Here is a 21,535-nt window from a genome sequence, read left to right on the forward strand (position 1 = left end):
GATCTGCTCCCACCCACCCCAGCCAATCCCGGAACTCGCTCGGCCGCTGACGAACAGGCTGCGCCACTGCTTCAGCATTGGTAGCCCAGCTGTAAGGGTCGCGCTTTTTCTGACGATGCGGACAACATGGCCGCCGAGGGTGGTAGTGATTCTCAGCAGAGAAGGAGAAGGCGCCGGGATGCGGAGGAACCGGAAAAAACGGAACTCGGCGAAAGAGAGCTGGCAGTGGCGGTGGCCCAAGAGAACGACGAGGAAAATGAAGAGCGCTGGGTTGGGCCTTTACCTGTAGAGGCAACGTTGGCTAAGAAGAGGAAAGGTAGCTACAGAGATAGGCACAGGGGAGAGTTGGAATGCTGCGTCCCCCTAGTACTGATAGAGTTCAAGCCGGACCCCAGGGCGGAGGGTGTGTGATTGTGAGGATTTGTGCCCTCGGAACAGAGGGTCCTCTTGTCACTTCTGGCCGTTCGGTACTTGTACGTCCTCCCGAAATAGTGATTTGGTCGGAGTAAAGCGTCTCTTAGATGGTATCTAACACTATTAATCTCTGATTTCTTATAACAGACGCTAAAGGTAACTTACGCCGATACTTAACGCGTTTGGCGCCTCGCACTTAATCCGTACAGCAGCTATAGAGGTTGGAATTTCTAACTCCGTTCAGTAGATGTGGAAAAGAGTACTGCTTCTGTTTAAGGCTTTTAGTTCAAGAGTGGTGTTAGTGTGTTGGGCCGCCGGGGAAGGCGGTGCCTATTTAGAATCGTAAAGAATAGGTAAAAATCATTTCAATCCTGACTGTTACACTAATGAGTTTTCTGACCTAGGGAAAGTTACGTAAGTTTCCTGAATCACAAGTTTCTCATCTAAAAACCGAGGTCTGTGGTATTCAAACCATACTTATGGGATACCATGGCCCGCAGCACTTTGCCACTAGCGTGAAATAGTGACAGAATTTTATCGAATAGAAAGAGTGATGAAAGGGATAGATTAGATTTTATCTTTCAAGTTCTTTGAAATGTTTTCCTTAAACGTTTAAGACCATTAACATGTGACTTTTCTGAAAGCTCAAATCTTTATTACTTTCCCTGCTTATAATTCTAAAGTGGTTTCTTACTATTTTCAAAACAACTCCAAACTCCCAAACATAGCATACAAGGCCCTTCTTGATAGGATCTCTCCTTACATCTCTCAGCACTGTTCCATTACTTCTCTCTCCCAAACCCTTACTCCTTACTCTGTACTCCTGTCATACTAAAACACTTGAGAATGGGGTATGCTCTTTTTTCTCCTGTGGATGCCGAGGTGAGTATCATGGTGTCTCTGCCTGGAGTAATTTCCCTCACCCATTTCACTTGGCTAACTATTGTTCAACCTTTAGCACTGCTCAGCTATCACCCCTCATCTGGGAAGCCTGTGATTTCTCCAGTCTAGCTGGGTTTCTAAAGCACACTGATCATAATTCTGAGGTATGTTTATCACACTGAATTTATAGGTAGCCTTCAAATTTTATGTATCCGAGTTTGAAGAAGATACTTTTTTGAACACTGTACATTAACACCTTTGAAGTGCCTTACCTTTTTTACGTCTAGGTCTTCCTTTTAAATCTTCCATAGCAACTGTTTCCTCAATACATTTGCTACATTCTGTAATTGTATATTTGTTCATGAGATTATCTGATTAATTTTTCTCTCCATTGTTAAAACTGAGCATGTAAAAGCAAGGACTGCATATTTTGCTCCATTGCTTTGTACAGTGCTTTGCATATAGTAGGTGCTAAGTAAGTATTGAATGAATGAATGAATATTACGATTTTGATGCTCTTAATTATTTTATTGTATTACAGTATTTTTCCATGTCCTTTTTTATGGAAAAGAGTGGAGGAAATGGAAAAAAATCCCAAGATGTTTAAGTGCTGATATTAGCATTAGGAGACAAAGAGCTTATAAACGCAATTACAGTTGAGACAATTAGATGCTTATTGTAGTTAAGCCAGTCAGTAGTGTATTCAGCTTGAAGAAAAGAATTGTAATTTAAAAACACATATGAAATGTTAGAAAAATGCCATAGAAGATTTTGTCTAAAAGGACAGGGGTTTAGTAATATATTTAAATTTCTAGAAATGGAAACATCCCCTTTAATATGTCCTTTGGACATTGGGCTTCTGTAGACATTTCCAGAAAGACATTTTTCTTAATTATGTGGCACCAACTTTAATTAAACTGATGGTTTCTCAGGGACAGAAACTATGTGCTACTCTTCTTTTTGTCCCTGTGCTTTGTAACCTATTTTGTTTTCAATAAATATCTGTTCAACAAGTGAACTAACAAACAGCAAAAAAAGAATGTGTATCAGATAGAATTAAATTTAGCTACATATTATAGAAAAATCCAAAATGACAGTAACATTAAAAAGATAGAGGTATACTTCTCTCATGAGTAAAAGTCCTAAAATAGACAATCTAAGGTTTGTGTGGAGGCTCCAAAGGGACGTAGGCTCTCTCCAGCTTTCTGCCCTAACATCACTAGTGTATGGACTTCATCTTTGTCCTTAGCAGTTATTAGAATTACAGCGCTCATCTCCCGGTTCCAAGCTGTAGGTTGAGGAAAGGAAGAAGGGCACACCTCTTCAAGGAGACTTCTTGACTGTCATACAATACTTCCACTTTTTATCTCATTGGCACATGGTCACATGTAACTGTAGAGAAGGTCTTCTTATAGCTGGATGTCAGTATTCCCATACAAAAATGGGAATTCTTTTACTAAAAAGGTAAAAGTAGCTTGTTGGACACAACTTTGAGTCTGCTATTTAGTAATTAGAAAAAACTATGAAACAGCTTGTGTTTCATTTAGCAACTTATTGTAGCAACTTTGGCCATCATTGGACTGTTTTATTAGGTACGCATAAAATGTCATTTCTTACTGGAAAAATTTTTCATAGCTCATATAATGAAATATTTACTCAGATTGCCACTTTAAAAATATTTTGTTCTTGTAAAAAGCTTGAGACGCACTCAACTAGATATCCTCCAGGACTTTCTCAGCTCTAAAAATCTAAGTTTTTATTGTGTCTATTTGTTTCAAACCTGGTATCAGTGACTTCAAAGAGGGTCAGTGCCTTCAAGATAAATTGAGAAATATAGATGACCACTGACCTCATTATTTATTTAAATTAGCACAAAAATTGAATCTACGTGATTAGAAAGATGGTTGTGATATTTTCATGAAACTTTAAAGTTTTTGTTTTTAATGAAAGCTTTACATTAAGCCAGAACCACTCAATTCTTAAGTCTGGTAACAGTTAAACATCTATATAATGCCTGAGAACCTGTCCTGACTGATTAAATAATGATGTTGCTCAGTTCTGTGAAATAATAAAAGTTACAACTGACATAACAGACATTATATTTTTTTCATTACACATGAATTGAGAGAAATTAAAATCTAGAAGAAAATACAAAATAGTGTTTAGTTCCAGTTGTTAAAAAATAAAATTTTTTCTTTACTTTTTTCCCTTAGTTCTAGAGTTTGAAAGAGTCTATCTTGATAATCTCCCCAGTGCATCCATGTATGAACGGAGTTACATGCATAGAGATGTTATCACCCATGTGGTGTGCACCAAGTAAGTCTATTGCATCTTCATTTTTTTATGAAAAGTATAATTTTGTTTTAAACACTTCAATTTTGAGGTGGATTTGTAGAAGTAATTTTAGCATATTAATGGATTTCTATTTAATTCCATAGATTTTGTATTAGGTTAAGTTAAATAAAGACCTACATGCTCTTTTCTGTATCATACAGGGAGTGCCTTCTCTAAGACAAAATTCCCTAGTTTGTGTATATGTCTTCTGGAGATAAATGCCAAAAGAGGATGATCCAGGTAGTACCTGAGCTTCCCAGAAGAAGGGTGTATTAGTTAAGATGGGAGTAGTTGGTAGCTGACATCCTCAGTACTCAAGGGGGAAATGATGAGAACTAAGACATTGTGGAAATGTCACAGGACCTTCAAAATAGATGAATGGGGATTTGTAGAAGGATAATAATAATAGTACACATTATCTCAGTTACATACCACGTTTCAATAAATGGTTTCTATTTTTATATAGCTGACAGAGAAAGCTATACTGTACAAAATCTTTTTCATACAAACAATCAAAATACTTGGGAGAAGATACAAAACACACTTACATTGAATCTTGCTGTATATGAAAGTAGTATATTGCAATTTAATTATTTATCAGCTTTGGAAAAATGGTACATTTTTCCTGTGAAAAAACTGCCTATAGGGTAATTTTAGCAATAAAGAACTCCCAAAATCTAGTGATTCCCAGTGAGGTTTTTTTGTTTTGGTTTGTTTTTTTAATGTCAAGTCCTAGGTCAATTCTGAGCCTAGCTCTTAGGGTTAAAATTAGTGCAGCAGCAGTTGTTATGATAGACAGAAAAAAGCTTCAGATTTTGCTGTGTTCTTTCTACCCTAATCTAGTGGTTTGCATAAAGAAAGTTTTTTGGGTTTTTTTGGGTTTTTTTACAAATCTGTTACAAAAGAGTCCAAGATTCTCAGTGAATGATTGCTTTGCGGTTGCTAAGTGATTCTTATATCTGCATTAGAAATTAATTTCCACATTTTATATATGCAGGACAGACTTTATTATTACTGCCAGTCATGATGGACATGTTAAATTCTGGAAAAAAATAGAAGAGGGGATTGAATTTGTTAAACATTTTCGTAGTCACCTCGGTAAGAATTTGACTTTTTTTCTCTTTTTAAATTATATTCATTAAAGTTTCTTTAAAAAAATTTTTTTTGAATCATGTCCATTTATTTCATTGGTATTTACTAGACTGTTTTGATTTATTTAAATAGGAGTTATCGAGAGTATTGCAGTTAGCTCTGAGGGAGCATTGTTCTGTTCTGTGGGTGATGATAAAGCAATGAAGGTGTTTGATGTAGTGAACTTTGACATGATCAATATGCTAAAGCTTGGGTAAGTCTTTTTTAAACTATAGTTTTTTACTTAGTGAAATAATTTTTAAACTGAACTTAACCATTACATAACAGAATATATTGCTATTCCATTAAAAAATGCGCCTTTAGGTTTTACTCAGAAAAATTAGATATTATGAATCCTTGTTATGATGCTGTTTGAAAACTGCTGTGGTTTTTGTTGTTAATCACAGCAGAAATTTCCAAACAGCATCAAGGAGTCGTTATATCCATTTAATACGACTTAGTAAATTAATGAGGATCCTTCATGTCTAATTTATTAGCACTTGGAATCAACTTCCTTGCTGTGCTTAGTTCAGTAATATGAGATTGTGTTCTTATAAGGCTTATGCACATTTTTGGAGTTGTTAGTGATTTTGAACTTTGAAGTACATTGACACCCAGACTCTGTGGTTAGACTGTATGGGAATGAGACTAAACAAAAGACCATAGACTGGGTAGCTTAAGCAACAGAAATTTATTTTCTCACAGTTCTGGAGATTGGAAAGTCCAAAACTGAGGTTCCAGCAGGGTGTAGTTTCTTGTGAGCACTCTTCTGGGTTTCACACTTTATCATCATTGGGGACAAGGCAGGGATGGTATCTTGCTTTTCACTTCTTAGAAGGCCACAGGCCTGTGGGATTAGGGCCCTATGGTTATGACCTCGTTTAACCTTAATTAGCTCTTAAAGACCTTTTCTCCAGAGAAAGGGATTAGGGATTAGGGCTTCAAGGTGTGAAGGGAGCAGTGAGGGGTAGGGGTGGGAATGTAACTACACTATTCAGTATGTAGCAGAACTTCTTTTGGAATTTCCTCCAAAACCAATTTATGAGCCACTAAAGGAAATCAGTCTCATTATGTATGATCAGAACTTATTTTTTGACTACAAGTAGAAATACCTATTGATAATCTCCTTTTCCCCAGATTTGTTTCCCCCATGGTTTACCTATTTAAAAAAAATTAAATCTATTCATAAATGTTGAACATTTGCTACCTCTGAGGATGTTGAAAGAGTACAGGCATACCTCGTTTTGTTGCACTTTGTAGATATTGTACTTTTTACAAATTGAAGTGTGTGGCAACCCTGTGTCGAGCAAGTCACCATTTTTCCAAAAGCATTTGCTCACTTTGTGTCATTATTTCACATTTCAGTAATTCCAAAAACATTTCACACTTTTTCACTATTACGATATTTGTTATGGCAATCAGTGATCTTTGATGTTACTATTGCAAAAAGATTATGATGTGCTAAAGGCTCAGATGATTTTTTAATTAAGATATGTACATTGGTTTTTTTAGACATAATGCAGTTGCACACTTAATAGACCACAGATAATATAAACATAACTTTTATATGCTCTGGGAAACCAAAAAAATCTGTGTGGCTCTCTTTATTGCGATTTTCACTTTATTGCAGTGGTCTGAAACTGAACCTGCAATATCTTCAAGGTATGCCTGTAATTTTTTAACCTTTGGTAGAAATTCTGAGAGTCCCCAAAAAAGTTATGAGCGTTAGCTCAATCATTGGAATAACTGTAACTTCTCAGGCTGACTACTTCGAAGGAGACAACAAACATTTGAGTTTGAGTTTGGTGTGTTGATTAAATCTGTCCCAGTTCTTGTATAGTTTATCAGGTAGTATGTTCAAAGCTCATGGTTTTAAGATCAAGTTACCAATAATGAGAATGTGATATCAGAATGTTTTTCTTTGGAGCATAGTCATGACTAAAATATTTTGATCTTAAATATTTCAAGAATGGATTTATAAAGTATACTGTTACACACTAACCTATTTAAAAGTAAGTTATACATAGACAGAGATCTGAAAAACTATACCACAGAATATTTTAGGGCCCAGGTCTGGTTAGGTTTCCCTATAAATGATCTGTTGTATACAGTTCCCTTCTTGTGGTTTGATAGATCTTCAGATGTTATCATTGCATTGATGTGATCAGAAAGAGAAAAAATAGTGGCTATTCTTCATTGTTTTTCTGTGTCTCTCTGCTACTTTTGAGCAAGGAATCCAAAACAAGCTAAATCATTGGCCAGGACATTTTTTGCTGATGAGAATGGGGAGGGTTGCTTACTTGTATTGACCTCTTTTTTCCCCCTCAATTCTTTACTATTTTAGCTATTTTCCGGGACAATGTGAGTGGATCTATTGCCCAGGGGATGCCATATCTTCAGTTGCTGCTTCTGAGAAGAGTACAGGAAAAATTTTCATTTACGATGGTCGAGGAGATAACCAGCCATTACATATTTTTGACAAACTCCATGCATCACCTCTTACTCAGATACGGCTAAACCCAGTTTACAAAGCAATAGTGTCTTCTGACAAATCTGGAATGATTGAATACTGGACTGGTCCTCCTCATGAATATAAATTCCCCAAAAATGTGAACTGGGAATATAAAACTGACACAGATTTATATGAATTTGCCAAGTGCAAGGCTTATCCGACCAGCATATGTTTTTCACCTGATGGGAAGAAAATAGCTACTATTGGTTCTGATAGAAAAGTTAGAATTTTCAGATTTTTAACTGGAAAACTCATGAGAGTCTTTGATGAATCATTAAGTGTAAGTGCAATATAAATTTAATCTAATTTTACTTTCTGAAAATGTCTTTATTTTTTGCCATTTCTTTAAAGGTATTTTTCTGGATACAGACACTTAGATTGATAGTTATTTTCTCTTAAGATATTAAAGATATTATTCAGCTGCCTGCTGTCTTGCATTGTTGCTCTTTAAAACTTTCTTCCCTACGTTTAGGATGTATTATCTTCTGAGCCACTTACACTTAATGTGGCTGTTTTTTCAGTTGTTTTGTTTGCAAACTCATTCTTTTGAGATCCTCAAAATTCATGCTAGGCCTCCTTTTCTTCTTAAGCTGTTCATTCTTGTCTGTCTGTATGACTGCTTCCAAATTTATTTCTCCAGCTTTCTATTATAAACAGACTGAGTCTCCTGTTCTTTTATTCTTTTTCTTTTTGCTGTCTTCATGAATGACACCAATATCTGTCTGCTTGCACAAGCCAGAAACCTGAGTCATCTTTAACTCTTTTTCTCACCCTTCTATTTAATTCATCATGAATCCTGTTGATTTTATTTTCTACATATACTTTAAATCCATCCATTTCCTTCTAGCACAGCTGTCATTATCCTAGTTCATAATCTTTTCCCTGGCCTATTGCATTTCCTGCTCCCTTTATCTATTCTGCTTTCCTCCTACTGTTGTTCTTAGGATTAAGATCTGCCGTGTTGTGTCCCTGCCTACCACTCCAACCTACTGTAAATCACCTTTCTCCCTGCCTCTTACTATAGCCAGTTAGGCCTTTCAATTTCTTGAATATGCCTCCCACCACAGGGTCTTTGCATATGCTGTTCCTGGTGGCGGGAGTGATTCCTCCCATTACATATTGAACTCATCCTTCAAATCTCAAAGAGTCACTTCCTCTGGGAATCTTTCACTATTCATCCAATAGTGAAAGGAGAACTTTTTTTATGTGGCTGTGTATCACTCTGTTTATTTTCTCTTATAGTATTTTGTATGATCTTATTGTTTGATTACTGTATATCCACCCCCAATAGACTCAACTGAGTGTGATCTCTGGCCCTGTATCTGTTTTGCTCATCATTGTATTTCAAGCACTAAGAACAGTACCTAATACATAATTACTGCTAATGAGAATTTGTTAGAGCATGTAGTTGTGGAATAAGAGTTTTTATCCACACAAAGGTAACTAGGTTTTGTGGAAATTTGAGTCTCATCACCTGTTTCCATCAAGTGGTTCTCTAACTGCTAATGGTATGTCAAATCCTCTGAAAGTCGGTGGATTGAATCTTTGTAGCAATAGTGTTTTTTATATAATAGTGTCAATTCTACAGTCTTGGTAGTCACCAGTTTACATTAGGTTCCTGCATTAAGCTCTTCAAAAATTCTACCACTCAGGTGATACTCTTATTAGGTGGCAAGTGGTTGTAAGTTGGGTGGATTATCTACCTGAAGTAATATGAATCCAGACAAAAGGAAAAATTTATTTGCTAGTCAAGTCATCCTCATAACTCATTTTCTTGATGGAACAAGATAGCTTTCCATTATGCTTTAAAGGAAAATCTTCTCTTATGATGTATTCTTCTTTATGGTAGTGGGTAACTACATATTAGTTTCAACTTAAATGTAATTTTTAAAACTCTATAACTTACAAGTCTAACAAGATTCCTTATGAAAAATACTTAAAATCTATTCTCTGAGCTGTTTAATCCACTCTTTCTTCATTGTTGTCTTCAACAAGTTGAAGTTACAGGACTAGGGTAATAAGAGGAAGTCAGTAGCAAAGCATATGAGAGAAGTTGAGATTGAGAATGAGAGAGTTTGCAGGAAAAAAGGCCAAATGCCAATCAAATAAGTAACAATGCTAGTGACTAGTTAATGACTAGAATCCCATAGTTCCATGTTAAGGGAGGGAGCTTCTAGCTGGTTAGAGTCCTAGTTAAAATAGACAAATTTAATTGGATGATGTAAAGTTTTATCCTCTAGTTTTTATTAACTAGGATCACTGCTTGTGACCGTGCAGTGATAGAAGTCATAGAAGCCCTGCTATTAAAGCTTGAATACTGTAAAAAGATAACTGATTGCTTAAAAGGCTGAATTAACATTTATAAAATATTTATATGTGGGCAGATGGCCATCTGCAAACTTTTAAGTCTTGAAACTGAATCTTCTCTCTAGCAAAAATAATCGGAGTCCCACACTACAAAAATGTAGTCCAGCATCTAGGCTGTTTCCAGCAAAAGAGTAAAGCAGCATATCAGTGTCAGAGACTGGAGACAATAAACCCTAATGGCCAGGCTTTTTAGCTCTCCTAGAAGACCTTTGCCTCATGTTGTTCCCTAATACACGTGGCACGTTTTCATTTTTAAAGTTGTGTATATTGTTGTTCTTTCCATACCTAGAAAAACTGGAGATTTTATTAATGCAGGCATGAAAATAGGAAGTAGATGGGACATAAGCCTGGCTTCTTTTCATCTGCAGTGGAGAGCTATTTTTGATTTCTGCAGTTTGTTGCTCTAAATGGCTGGCAAACTAAATGTAAAGATTACATATTTTGAGAGACTTAGAGTGTGGTAGTACATAGTAATTAAGATGTGACCCCTATCTTGGAAGTGGTGTATTAAATATCTCAATAAAGTAAACCAAATGTCCAAACTAAAGGACACTCATAAAAATATTCATCTATCCCAAATCACATTTACCTAATGATATAACTGTAGTGATACACCAAAACAACTTGAAACATTTTCTGAGATATCATGAAATTTTTATAAATTAGTGAAATCATTAAAGAGTTCATTCATTCAGCAAAATGAATTGAATCATTCATTCAACAAAAATATGGCAGGCCCATGATCCTTTTACAAGGACCTCACAATCTATAGCTTCATTGTCCAATGTAATAGCCATTAGGCACATATGGCTGTTGAGCACTTGGTAGGTGACTGGTACAAAGTGAGATGGGCTAAAAGTATAAAATACACACAGGATTTCAAAGACTTAAGGAAAAAAAGAATATAACTTACTTCATTTTTTATATTGCTTAATGTTTTAATATTTTTCATATTGCTTAAGGTCTTTTGATAATATTTTGTATATATTGGGCTGAATAAAACATTAAGATTAATTTTACGTGATAATTTTTACTTTGTTTAAAGGAGCTACTAAAAAATTTAAAGTTACATATGTGGTTTGCATTATGTTTCATTTGGAAAGTGCTAGTCTGTGGCTTATAAAAGCACCAGGTATGTTTCTGTAAAGAAGCAATAGTTATGTATCTTTTTCATTAGAAGAACTAGTTAGTGTAAATACTGGGTTTTTTTAATAATTGAACTTATTAATGCCTTTTTATTTCCTGCTTATAGTGTTTAGAATCCTCCCTAAGAAAACATATAAGTACACCAACTGTCAGTGCCTCTTAATGTATACTCTGCTTCTGTTTAAATTCTCATTCCCTTTATCATGTAGCTTTTTTGTTAATAAATGGTTTGTTTCTTAGATGTTTACTGAACTGCAGCAGATGAGGCAACAGCTACCAGACATGGAATTTGGCCGACGAATGGCTGTAGAACGTGAACTGGAGAAGGTGGATGCAGTAAGATTAATTAATATAGTTTTTGATGAAACTGGACACTTCGCGCTATATGGAACAATGCTGGGCATTAAAGTTATAAATGTAGAAACAAACCGGTAAGCTTTAATATGATGTATGCTTTTTAAAAATGCATTTTTGGAGGACCATTTCCTCCTTCTGAGAAACAATGGGAGTTTTGTTTGTTCCAAGACAAGTGGAATGGTCCCAAACGTCTAAACTTAACCAAATGTTTTGACTGGATTTTTCTGTGGTCTTTTGGTTGTTTATAATCTTATGTAAAAAGTTTCCACTCATGTTTGTAAAAGAAATGGAAGGAAGATATGCATAGTTGCAATTTTTTTTTTTAACAAGTTTCAGTCTGTCTCTTGCTTATTGATTTAAATTAGCCTGGTTCATGTTAAATGTTGCCAAATATTTTAACCACAGAATTCAGCATTACATCCTGCTAGACAAAAAATCAGAAGCTAAAATGCATGAAACCACAATAAGCCTCTTGTGCAAACAGTCCATTTGGTCTTAGAACAAAATTGCTATAATCAGATACTATCACTGAATGTAAATGAAAAGAACTTACAGTATATTTAAAGGAGGAAAAATCTTGTGCTGTACATTCTCACATATAAACAAATTTATTCTGTAGTTCTTGGCAATACAAAATCTTTGAAGGCTTGCAGAAAGATTAAGATAATAGGGACAGGTTAAAACTGTATGAATGACTGTATTTTTTTAACCTGAAAATTATAGATACCTACCAATTTAAAATAACTTCTTGTGGGTGGTGGGAGGGGTAAAGAAACACTTTTTAAAAACCTTTTACTAGTTATTTTGTACAAAGATAAAGGATAGTTGATTCCGAACTTTCATCTGTAAAGTTGTTATAATTGGAGTGAATCCTGATAATTTTATCGTATAAAACATATTTTCCAGGTGTGTGCGGATCTTAGGCAAGCAAGAGAATATTAGAGTGATGCAATTGGCTTTGTTTCAGGGAATAGCCAAAAAACATCGTGCTGCAACTACTATAGAAATGAAAGCTTCTGAAAATCCAGTTCTTCAGAATATTCAAGCTGACCCAACAATAGTGTGTACCTCTTTCAAAAAGAACAGATTTTATATGGTATGTGGAAGTACTAGGAGATACACCTTAATGTTTCTTCCAGTTTGGTTGGAGTTTTATTTTCTTAGCTTGTGCTTTCAACTGAAGAGAATGTTGGCAATAATTGTAGACATTCTAAACAACCATAGTACCATTTTACAAAATTAATACTGTAGAATTTTTAACTAGGTCTTGATTTTAAGTATTTCTGTACTGTTTTCCATCCTGTAGTGAAAAACTTTCAGCCCAGCTTCTATAACTATTTGTGTTGTCTAAGATGATAGGAAGTAAGTGGTTGTAGTAATAATTGGATCCAAAATAGTTCTTGCTGTGGAGATTTTAAAATTCTTCAGTTTTAGTATTTTTCACCTTTTTCTCTTGAACGTAACTTCTTTCCCCAGAACTTGCATACTTCCTTCTCTAACTACATCTCTTTTTACCTTTTGACTTCACTGTAATGATGCTACCCTGGAATTGTAAGTTCCTGAAGAATTTTTTTCTGGAGAATGAGAAGTACTTTGCACATTAACTATGATGGAGGTCAGAATCAAACTCCTAAGCTGTCTAGGAATAGCGCCATTCTAATTGTTCAGCCAAGCAGAAAAATCTAAAGTATAGAGACCTCTGTGCTTGTATTCTGTCCTTCACTCCCCAGGAAGAGACTTTCTAAGACCCATGTGTGATTATTCTTCTGCCTAAAATCCTTTAATGACTCCTCAGCTATCTACAATAGCTGCGCTCTGAGTTTATCTTTCTTCATTTTTAGTTCATTTGCTATACTGACCATACTGAACTTGATCCCATTTGCAATAGTTGCGTGTTCTTTTTTGCCTGTAGGCCTTTGCACAGGCTATTTCTTCTTCCAGACACACACGTCTCCCCAGTTCTGAACTCATACTTGATGTCTCAGCTTGGAAGCCTTCTCGTGACATCAAATTTGGATTAGGTGTGCCTCCTTGTATTATGTGTTACACTTGGAATAATTTGCTGTTTTGGTTTTTTATGTTTTGAGTTTTTTTTGTTTGGGGTTTTTTTTGTTTGTTTTTGGTCTCTGACACTGTTCTCCCCTCCTCAAGATAATATGAAATCCATAAAGGGCGGTGTGTTTTCTTCACTGTTGAATCCATGGAATTTGGTAAAGTGGCCTATTGTAGTATAATCATTCATTTAGCTATATATTATAAGCAGCTATGATGCTTTAAAGGTTACCAGCATTTGGTAAATGTAGGAAATAGTTTACCTACCCCAACCAAGCTTTTAACCTAAAATGGGTACATTCCTTTAAGATGAGGATTTTGTTATTAACTTTCAAACTCATTACTAAAAATTTATTAATACATGTTAAAGGAAAATAATTTTCTTGTTTTTACCTGTAATTTAACTATTTTGAAGGTAAAAATAAATCATGATAATTTTTGATATACACTAAAAACACATATACTAATTTTCCATCCACTCTATTAAAAAATATTAGCAAGTTTACTTTTTCTTTCCCAGGGGGTTAGTTTTTGTTTTTTTAAAGTATAGTTGGTTTACAATGTTGTGTTAGTTTCTGGTATACAACAAAGTGTAAAAATATAATTTTATATATAACACACACATACATATTCTTTTTCAGATTCTTTGCCATTATAGTTTATTACAAGATATTGAATATAGTTCCCTGTGCTATACAGTAGGACCTTGTTTATTTGATATATAGTAGTGTATCTGCTAATCCCAAACTCCTAATTTATCCCTCTCCCACCTTTCCCCTTTGGTAACTATGTTTGTTTTCTATGTCTGTGAGTCTGTTTTTTAAATAAGTTCCTTTGTATCATTTTTTTTTAAATCCCACATATAAGTGGTATCATATATTTGTCTTTCTCTGTCTGACTTCACTTAGTATGTAACCTCTAGGTCCATCCATGTTGCTACAAATGGCATTATTTCATTCTTTTTTATGACTAATATTCCATTGTGTGTATATATGACATCTTCTTTATCCAGTCATCTGTTAGTGGACATTTAGTTTCCTTCCATGTCTTGATCATTGAAAATAGTGCTCTGTGAACACTGGAGTGCGTGCATCTTATCCAATTTGAATTTTCTCCGGATATATGCCCAGGAGTGGGATTGCTGGATCATATGATAACTCTATTTTTAGTTTTTAAAGGAACCTCCATACTGTTATCCATAGTGGCTCTACCAATTTATGAAGATTCCCTTTCCTCCACACCCTCTCCAGCATTTGCTATTTGTGGACTTTTTGATGATGGCCATTCTTACCAGTGTGAGGTGATACCTCACTGTAGTTTTGATTTGCATTTATCTACTAATTAGCTATGTTGAGCATCTTTTCATGTGCCTATTGGCCATCTCGATGCCTTCTTTGGAGAAATGTCTATTAAAGTCTTCTGCCCATTTTTTGATTGGGTTGGTTGTTCTTTTGTTACTGAGTTGTATGAGCTGTTACATATTTTGGAAATTAAGCCGTTGTCAGTTGTGTCATTTCCAAATATTTTCTCCCAGTGTGTAGGTTATCTTTTCATTTTGTTCATGGTTTCCTTTGCTGTGCAAAAAGCTTATGTTTGATTAGGTCCCATTGTTTATTTTTGCTTTTATTTCTATTGCCTTGGGAGACTGATGTAAGAAAACATTGCTGCCATTTATGTCAGAGAATGTTTTGCCTGTGTTCTCTTCAAGGAATTTTATGGTATCATGTCTTCTTTAAGTCTTTAAGCCAATTTGAGTTTATTTTTGTGTATGGTGTGAGGGACCCCAGAGTTTATTTTTATGTTGACTAAACCATGTCTGTTCCTATAAACTTCAAAGAAATAGAAAAACAAAAATTGTCACTCACTGTGTATTTATACAGCTAACATTTTCATAAATTTTCATTGTTTTATTAGGCATATATATTCTTTAGCAAAACTAAAATTTTCAAATGAAGTATCATGAAATAAAATTTTATAAAATTTGAACTTTAATAGTTCCATATATGAACTAAATTAAGATAACTATTTAAAAATTCATATAATTAAATAGTACAACAGACATGCCATTCCTCTGACAACTGGAGAATAAGATGTTAAGGCAGTAACATCCTAGCTTGATTGTTCCATTATTTGGAATCTATCCAGGTGGATCGAGGAATGACATTGGGCAAGACAGGGCCTGGGCACTAGTTGATACCCAGTTAGAGCTGTCTTAGAGAAAAAGATTTCTGCTTACTAAGAGTCAAATAAAAGAAACAGGACTTGAGAAGTCAGAGTTTTAACAACTAAAAAATTTTTTCTCAATTCACCCTAAAACATGAAGATCTTGAGATTTCTACAACTTCACTCAAAATGTACATTTTAGGATTTAGATAGATCGATAGGGTGCTGAAAAAAAAAAGAAGAAGAAGAAAAAAGTGGAAGGTCAAGATCCATTACTGATTCATTTTTGAATCCTTATCCTACCAGCAGCCAGTCCTGCTCATCGTAATAACAATTATTAATGTGTATATAGCACCTTCTATATGTTAGGCACTGTTCTCTAAGCACTTTCCACTCCTTCATTTAATCTTCACAGCAGGCACCATTTGGAGTAATTATTATCCCCATTATGAATGAGGAAATGGAATTAATTTACTTCACCAAAGTCACATAACTAGTAAGAGGCAGAGCCAGAATCCAAGCCCAGACAATCTAAAAAGTGAAGAATAAGCAACAGGCGGCAGGTTAGGTAGGATGTACTATATGGCAGAAGCAGAGAACTACTCCATTAAAACTGCATCTTGTTAAATGTATACTCAAAAAAATTTCCACACCAAAAAATTAAATTCCATTTGAAATTATACATCTTCAATATATGAATTTTCATATTAGGTAAGTATAGAAATAATTTAACTGCCTTACACAGCTTGTGATAGGAAGTGATTACTAAAATAAGGATTTATTCTGATGGGAATTCTTACTTTCCTCAAATACTTCATTAGAAGTGAAATTTTATTGTCCTAAATTTTAACCAGATGAAAAGTTTAATTCACTTTTTATTTTCCTCCTTGAGTTTACTAAACGAGAACCAGAAGATACAAAAAGTGCAGATTCTGACCGAGACGTTTTTAATGAGAAACCTTCTAAAGAAGAAGTCATGGCAGCTACCCAAGCTGAGGGACCTAAACGAGTGTCAGATAGTGCCATTATCCACACAAGCATGGGAGACATTCACATCAAACTTTTTCCTGTTGAGTATGTACTATTTTCATTGTTGTAAATACACACAAGCGTAAATATGTATATTCAAAGAAACGTATTATACAACTTAAAAGTTCTTGTTATTTTGACTGAAGGAATTTTGAAGAATTTAAATGTTTGAGCATCTAGCCTGAGCTTTCTGTTAAATGTTAAGCTAGAAAATGGGAAAGTTTTATAGATATATACACATACTTCACAGGTTTATTATTATGAGATCAAAATATATTGGCTGTGAAAGCACTGAATGTAAACTATAAAGTGCTATACAAGTGTATATCACCATTATCATTAATTTACACTTTGTAAGTTTTGTGGCTTGTTTGTTGTAAGTAGCTTTCCTCTCAAAGCACATCTTTAAAAGGGATGGTAATTATTTTTCCTTACTGACATTTGCTAGACATATATTACCTATTCTTTAGTCCCAGTAGCGATGTTTTAAAAATAAATTTCAACAACAACAACAAAAAAAAATAAGGGCTTCCATTTGAAAAAGCAGAAAAGTATTCTGGACAGTTTAAAAGTTTGCAAAGTGAACATGCAATACCAAATACAGTACAATATCACTGGTTGTTCTTGATCTGAAAGAGGACATCTTTTACAACACCTTGACTTGAAAGCATTTATTTATTTTGGACATGAATGTTTTATATCCAAACCGTACCTTGGTACTGAACCAAAAACTAGGCAGTTCTAGACTCCTGGACCATCTCATTTTTAAGTGTTCAGAACCCATGCATCCATTAAGCCTATTCCCTACTGTGTTTGGTGCAAGATTCTTTTGAATCTGTCTGCCATTCCTAGCTTTAGGAGTTACGACATGATAATGTACTATATTAAATCATCTTATGAGATTAGTTAATATTATTTAGAAACTTCATACTCTGAGTGTGTGTGAGTGTGTGACTGTCATTTAAAGTTTGTTAAATTTAGAAGCTGTCATTTCAGTGAATAAGTCCTTGGTCAGGAATATGTCACCATACTATGACGTTGTTAAGAAAATTACCTTTCCCAGGAACTTAACCCCACTATGTGCAGTTAACTATATACATATAGTGCTATGATTATGTTTTTTTAACTGCAGAATGACTTTGGAATCTAAATACTGTAAAACTCAACTGTAAAAAGCAATCATATCTAAAGATAAAATGTTAAACTATGAGAATATGCTACTTCCTGTATGCCCTTTCAACTCTTGGTTGTCCTGAAATCAGCAGTTACGAAAAACAGCCTGTCCTTCTGAAGCATTCAAAAGATATTGCAAACACCCATTAGGAAGCCAAACTACAAAGGAAACTGTCCTAAGATGCTGCCAATAGATTTCACATTTTTAATATATTTCTTACTAGGTGCCCTAAGACAGTGGAAAACTTCTGTGTTCACAGCAGAAATGGTTATTATAATGGGCATACATTTCACCGTATAATTAAGGTAAGTTATACAAATTTTATATGATTTAAGGAATAGTATGTTATTACATAACAAGAGGTTTAAATGTAAAGAATCTTATTCTCTCCCACTTAGGAGTTTATTAGAAAGGAATAGAAGAAACGGACTATCGAAGCCCAAAGAAAAATGGATGGTCATGAATATCAGATCTAGAATCAAGGATATAGGGATAGTAGCATGGTTACCTTTTTAGAAACAATGCAGCAATATTTTTGTCAGCAGCTAAATCAAAGGGTCAGATAATGAGTAAAGTGTCTTGCTAAGATAAAACCTATAGCCAAGGTAACATGTTCCTAGTGGTTAGATAAGGTCTAGATCTAGAAGATAAGATTAAATAATAGAAGAGCCATGTTGCCATTTTATCTGTGAAAACTACCGTTAATACCTGAAGAGCAGAATGAACTCAGCCTAGGATTTTGCTGAGCAGCATTCCGTAAAATGGATGGGGCAGTGATGTAGTTCTTGGTTACTTGCAGGTCAGAAATGGCAGGAAAAATATCGGAAGTAAAAATCAGCTTTCAGGGTTCTGAAGGAAGTGGTGAAATTACTCACTAGGAAATCCAGAGTAGGGAAAGGGAGGATAGAAGAGTGGGGTAGTTATGTAAGACCTAACATGGTATACAGTATCCTAAAACTCATTTACACTAATAATTGGCTTTAACTAGATGAGCAAGATACTACATGTTTATAAATGGAAAGACCTCTGCATTTTTGTTTCAGTCACTGAAGTAATGTACTAGTTAAGCAATGGAAATACATTACCCAAATTAAAATGTAACTATGGGTTTAATCACTTTATAGGATGACTGTTAATAAAGTTAAGATTTCACTGACTGCAAAACACTTTTGACAAACAGACTCCAAAGCATACATATATGTAATATGTATAATACAGTTTTGTCTACTTTCTGTTAGGGCTTCATGATTCAGACAGGAGATCCAACAGGTACTGGTATGGGAGGAGAAAGCATATGGGGAGGAGAATTTGAAGATGAATTTCATTCAACATTGCGACATGACAGACCATATACACTCAGCATGGCCAATGCTGGATCAAACACTAATGGATCCCAGTTTTTCATAACAGTAGTACCAACGGTAAGTAGAACAGCATTGCTATAAGCTGAAGATTTATAGGTTATGATCTGAGAGAGTGAATTCAGTGAAGAGAGAGCTGCTTTATTCTCTACCATTATTTGTATCTGCCAAAATATAAAAATGGAAACAATTTAGAAAAAAATTAAAATTACCTAACAAATCAGATTTAACTTTGTAAAACAATCATTTTGTAATTCAGGACACTTGAGTTTAAGCGAACTTTGCCACTACTAATTATTTTACCTCTGGGCTTGTTTCCTCATCTTTAGAATGGGAGGATTAGAGTACAAGAATTCCTGATACTAAGACTTTTTTTCCACATTTTTCTATCTATGAAATCAGAGTGGAACCCATAATCAATGACATTGTAGATTTGATGAAATACAACGTAAGAATATCTAGCTCTCTATCACTATGCAGTTCCACCAAATTATAAAAATTATATTTTATTTTTGGAATTAAGCACCAAGCAATGAAGGGAAAATATTTGTAACTACTATCTGCCAGGCACATGGTCTCATGTAATATTCACAGTAGTTCTAGTATCAGTATACCCAGTTTTAAAAAAATTACATGAAGAAACAATGAGACATGATTAACTTGTCAAAGGTCAAGTAAGTAGCAGAGCCAGTGTTTGAGCTCCCATCTGTCTGATGCCAAAGAACATGCTGCATAAACTATTCCTTACTGCCTCTTAACTGTGCAGGTAGGATTCCTGCAGAGAACTTTTAAAGCCTTACCCATAATTCTTACCCATGTTTCTTTAAATAATTACCCATAATTCTTTAAACCATGTGAAGAAACTTTAGCAAACATCTTCCAACTCCTTTTGATCTGAAAGATGCAGATATTTAGTTAAACATTATACTTTGCTTTTATATTTTGTCATATAAACATGGAAATCACTCTTAAAAGATGCTAAGTGGAAGTATATCTTTTAAGTTATATTTAAAAAGCAAAGCCAAAGTATAAATTCTCTTTAATTTGCTCAGAGGGTGTGTTTAAAGAAATCTGGGCTTACCAACATTTTCCATTTGTCCTCCAACACAGCCTTGGCTTGATAATAAGCACACAGTATTTGGACGAGTGACTAAAGGAATGGAAGTTGTACAAAGGATCTCCAACGTCAAAGTCAATCCCAAAACAGATAAGCCCTATGAGGATGTCAGCATCATAAATATTACTGTAAAGTAAGATAAGATTTGTCTCATTGTATGTGTAAATAAAAATACACATATATTAAATATAGGATTATTTTACACGAGGAAGCCCTTAAGATTTGCTGAATATACAAATCATGTTTCAAGGATTCAGTATTGTATTTTTCATTAAAGGCTATTTAAAAAAAAAAAAAAACTCTGCCTTTGAGTTTTCTTGCAGTAGTTCTCATCCTACGAGGTGATTAATTGAAATGGACTAAAACTGAGACACAGCACTCTTTACATGTATTTCTCATGAGACTTAAAACCATATTAAGTGATAAGAATGGTTATGTATTTGTTCCTTAGCTTTTTAGAAATATGCCCTTATATGTTTCTTTAGATCCACTAAGAAAGCATACCAGGATCTGATAGTAATATACTATATCCTTTCTTTTACAAGGTTTGTGTGTCATGCCAAATAATTTTGGTTTTTGATTAGTTAAGTAGTAAGTAGTGGGAGTAAAACTTCAATAAATAAATAGGAAGTACCTTTAGTCAGAAGTGTTAAATTCCTTAATAATTGTGAAATATTCTTTCAAATGTAAGAATCAGAATAAATGAATACCTGAGTCCTTGGTTTTATATACTGATTCATTTACTGTTTTCACATCATTTTTCTAATGTAGCTAAACAATTTTTGTCTCCAAGTTATAGTATATCTTTTCTTACCTTACTAAATGTAGTCAAGAAAGTATATATTGAGTAAAAATATTATCTAATAATAGATTAGTAGAAATTGGAGCAATAAAACAATGAGTCCAATCTTACATTGATATCATTTCTTCTTTACTTACCCTTATAAATTACTTCGTAGCTATTCAGAACCACTGCTTCTCCTTTCCAGACTCTTAAGAACATTTAGGAGGAACATGTTCAACAGACTTCGCATCCTTATGCTTTAAATGTAAACTTAGACTTCTCTATTGATCAGTAATATTATTTCCTTTACCCACTTTGTACCACAAAGTGTGTGATATAGAAGAATATGCAAAATTGTTCTACTTTAAATTAATATTGTGTCCTCCTTTTAAAAAGTAGAACTCAAATTTGGACACAAGATGACTTTCACTATGACATTTGCCTTTTCTCCCTAATTTTAGGTGTTTTGACCTAACTACCTAGCAACTTAATCATTCCTAAACGCTAAATCCTAAATTTTTGGTAATACTGCCACCAAGTGGTGGTGGTAATGCCTCATTCTTCCCAAAATACTTTGATTAATGAATTTTTCTATTCTACATCACAGATTTAATCAGTAGACCTAAAAACATACACTGCCAGATGTCTTTTTTTAATTATGTTTTAAATTATTAGCAAATAACATCTGATACTTATACTCATTAATCCTTTT

General features: G+C 34.3%; 1 protein-coding gene across 2 annotated transcripts; it reads left to right on the forward strand.

Moving 5' to 3' along the window:
* The first annotated feature begins 89 nt into the window (after positions 1 to 89).
* Positions 90 to 20,638, forward strand: PPWD1 (peptidylprolyl isomerase domain and WD repeat containing 1). 2 transcript variants are annotated; one of them, XM_010974922.3, is made up of 11 exons: positions 90 to 316; positions 3,510 to 3,612; positions 4,628 to 4,728; positions 4,855 to 4,975; positions 7,106 to 7,553; positions 11,027 to 11,217; positions 12,050 to 12,239; positions 16,251 to 16,432; positions 17,785 to 17,866; positions 18,800 to 18,982; positions 20,033 to 20,638. In XM_010974922.3, the coding sequence occupies exons 1-11, from the start codon at positions 127 to 129 to the stop codon at positions 20,174 to 20,176; spliced, it is 1,935 nt and encodes a 644-aa protein (XP_010973224.2). In that variant the 5' UTR covers positions 90 to 126; the 3' UTR covers positions 20,177 to 20,638. The 2 variants fall into 2 exon arrangements, with proteins under 2 accessions (XP_010973224.2, XP_064337049.1); XM_064480979.1 differs by lacking the exon at positions 90 to 316 and adding an exon at positions 352 to 1,460 and having other exon boundaries at positions 20,033 to 20,634.
* The last annotated feature ends 897 nt before the right edge of the window (positions 20,639 to 21,535 follow it).

This window comes from Camelus dromedarius, chromosome 3 (genome assembly GCF_036321535.1).
Source record: "Camelus dromedarius isolate mCamDro1 chromosome 3, mCamDro1.pat, whole genome shotgun sequence".
In the NCBI taxonomy this organism is placed as follows: Eukaryota; Metazoa; Chordata; class Mammalia; order Artiodactyla; family Camelidae; genus Camelus; species Camelus dromedarius.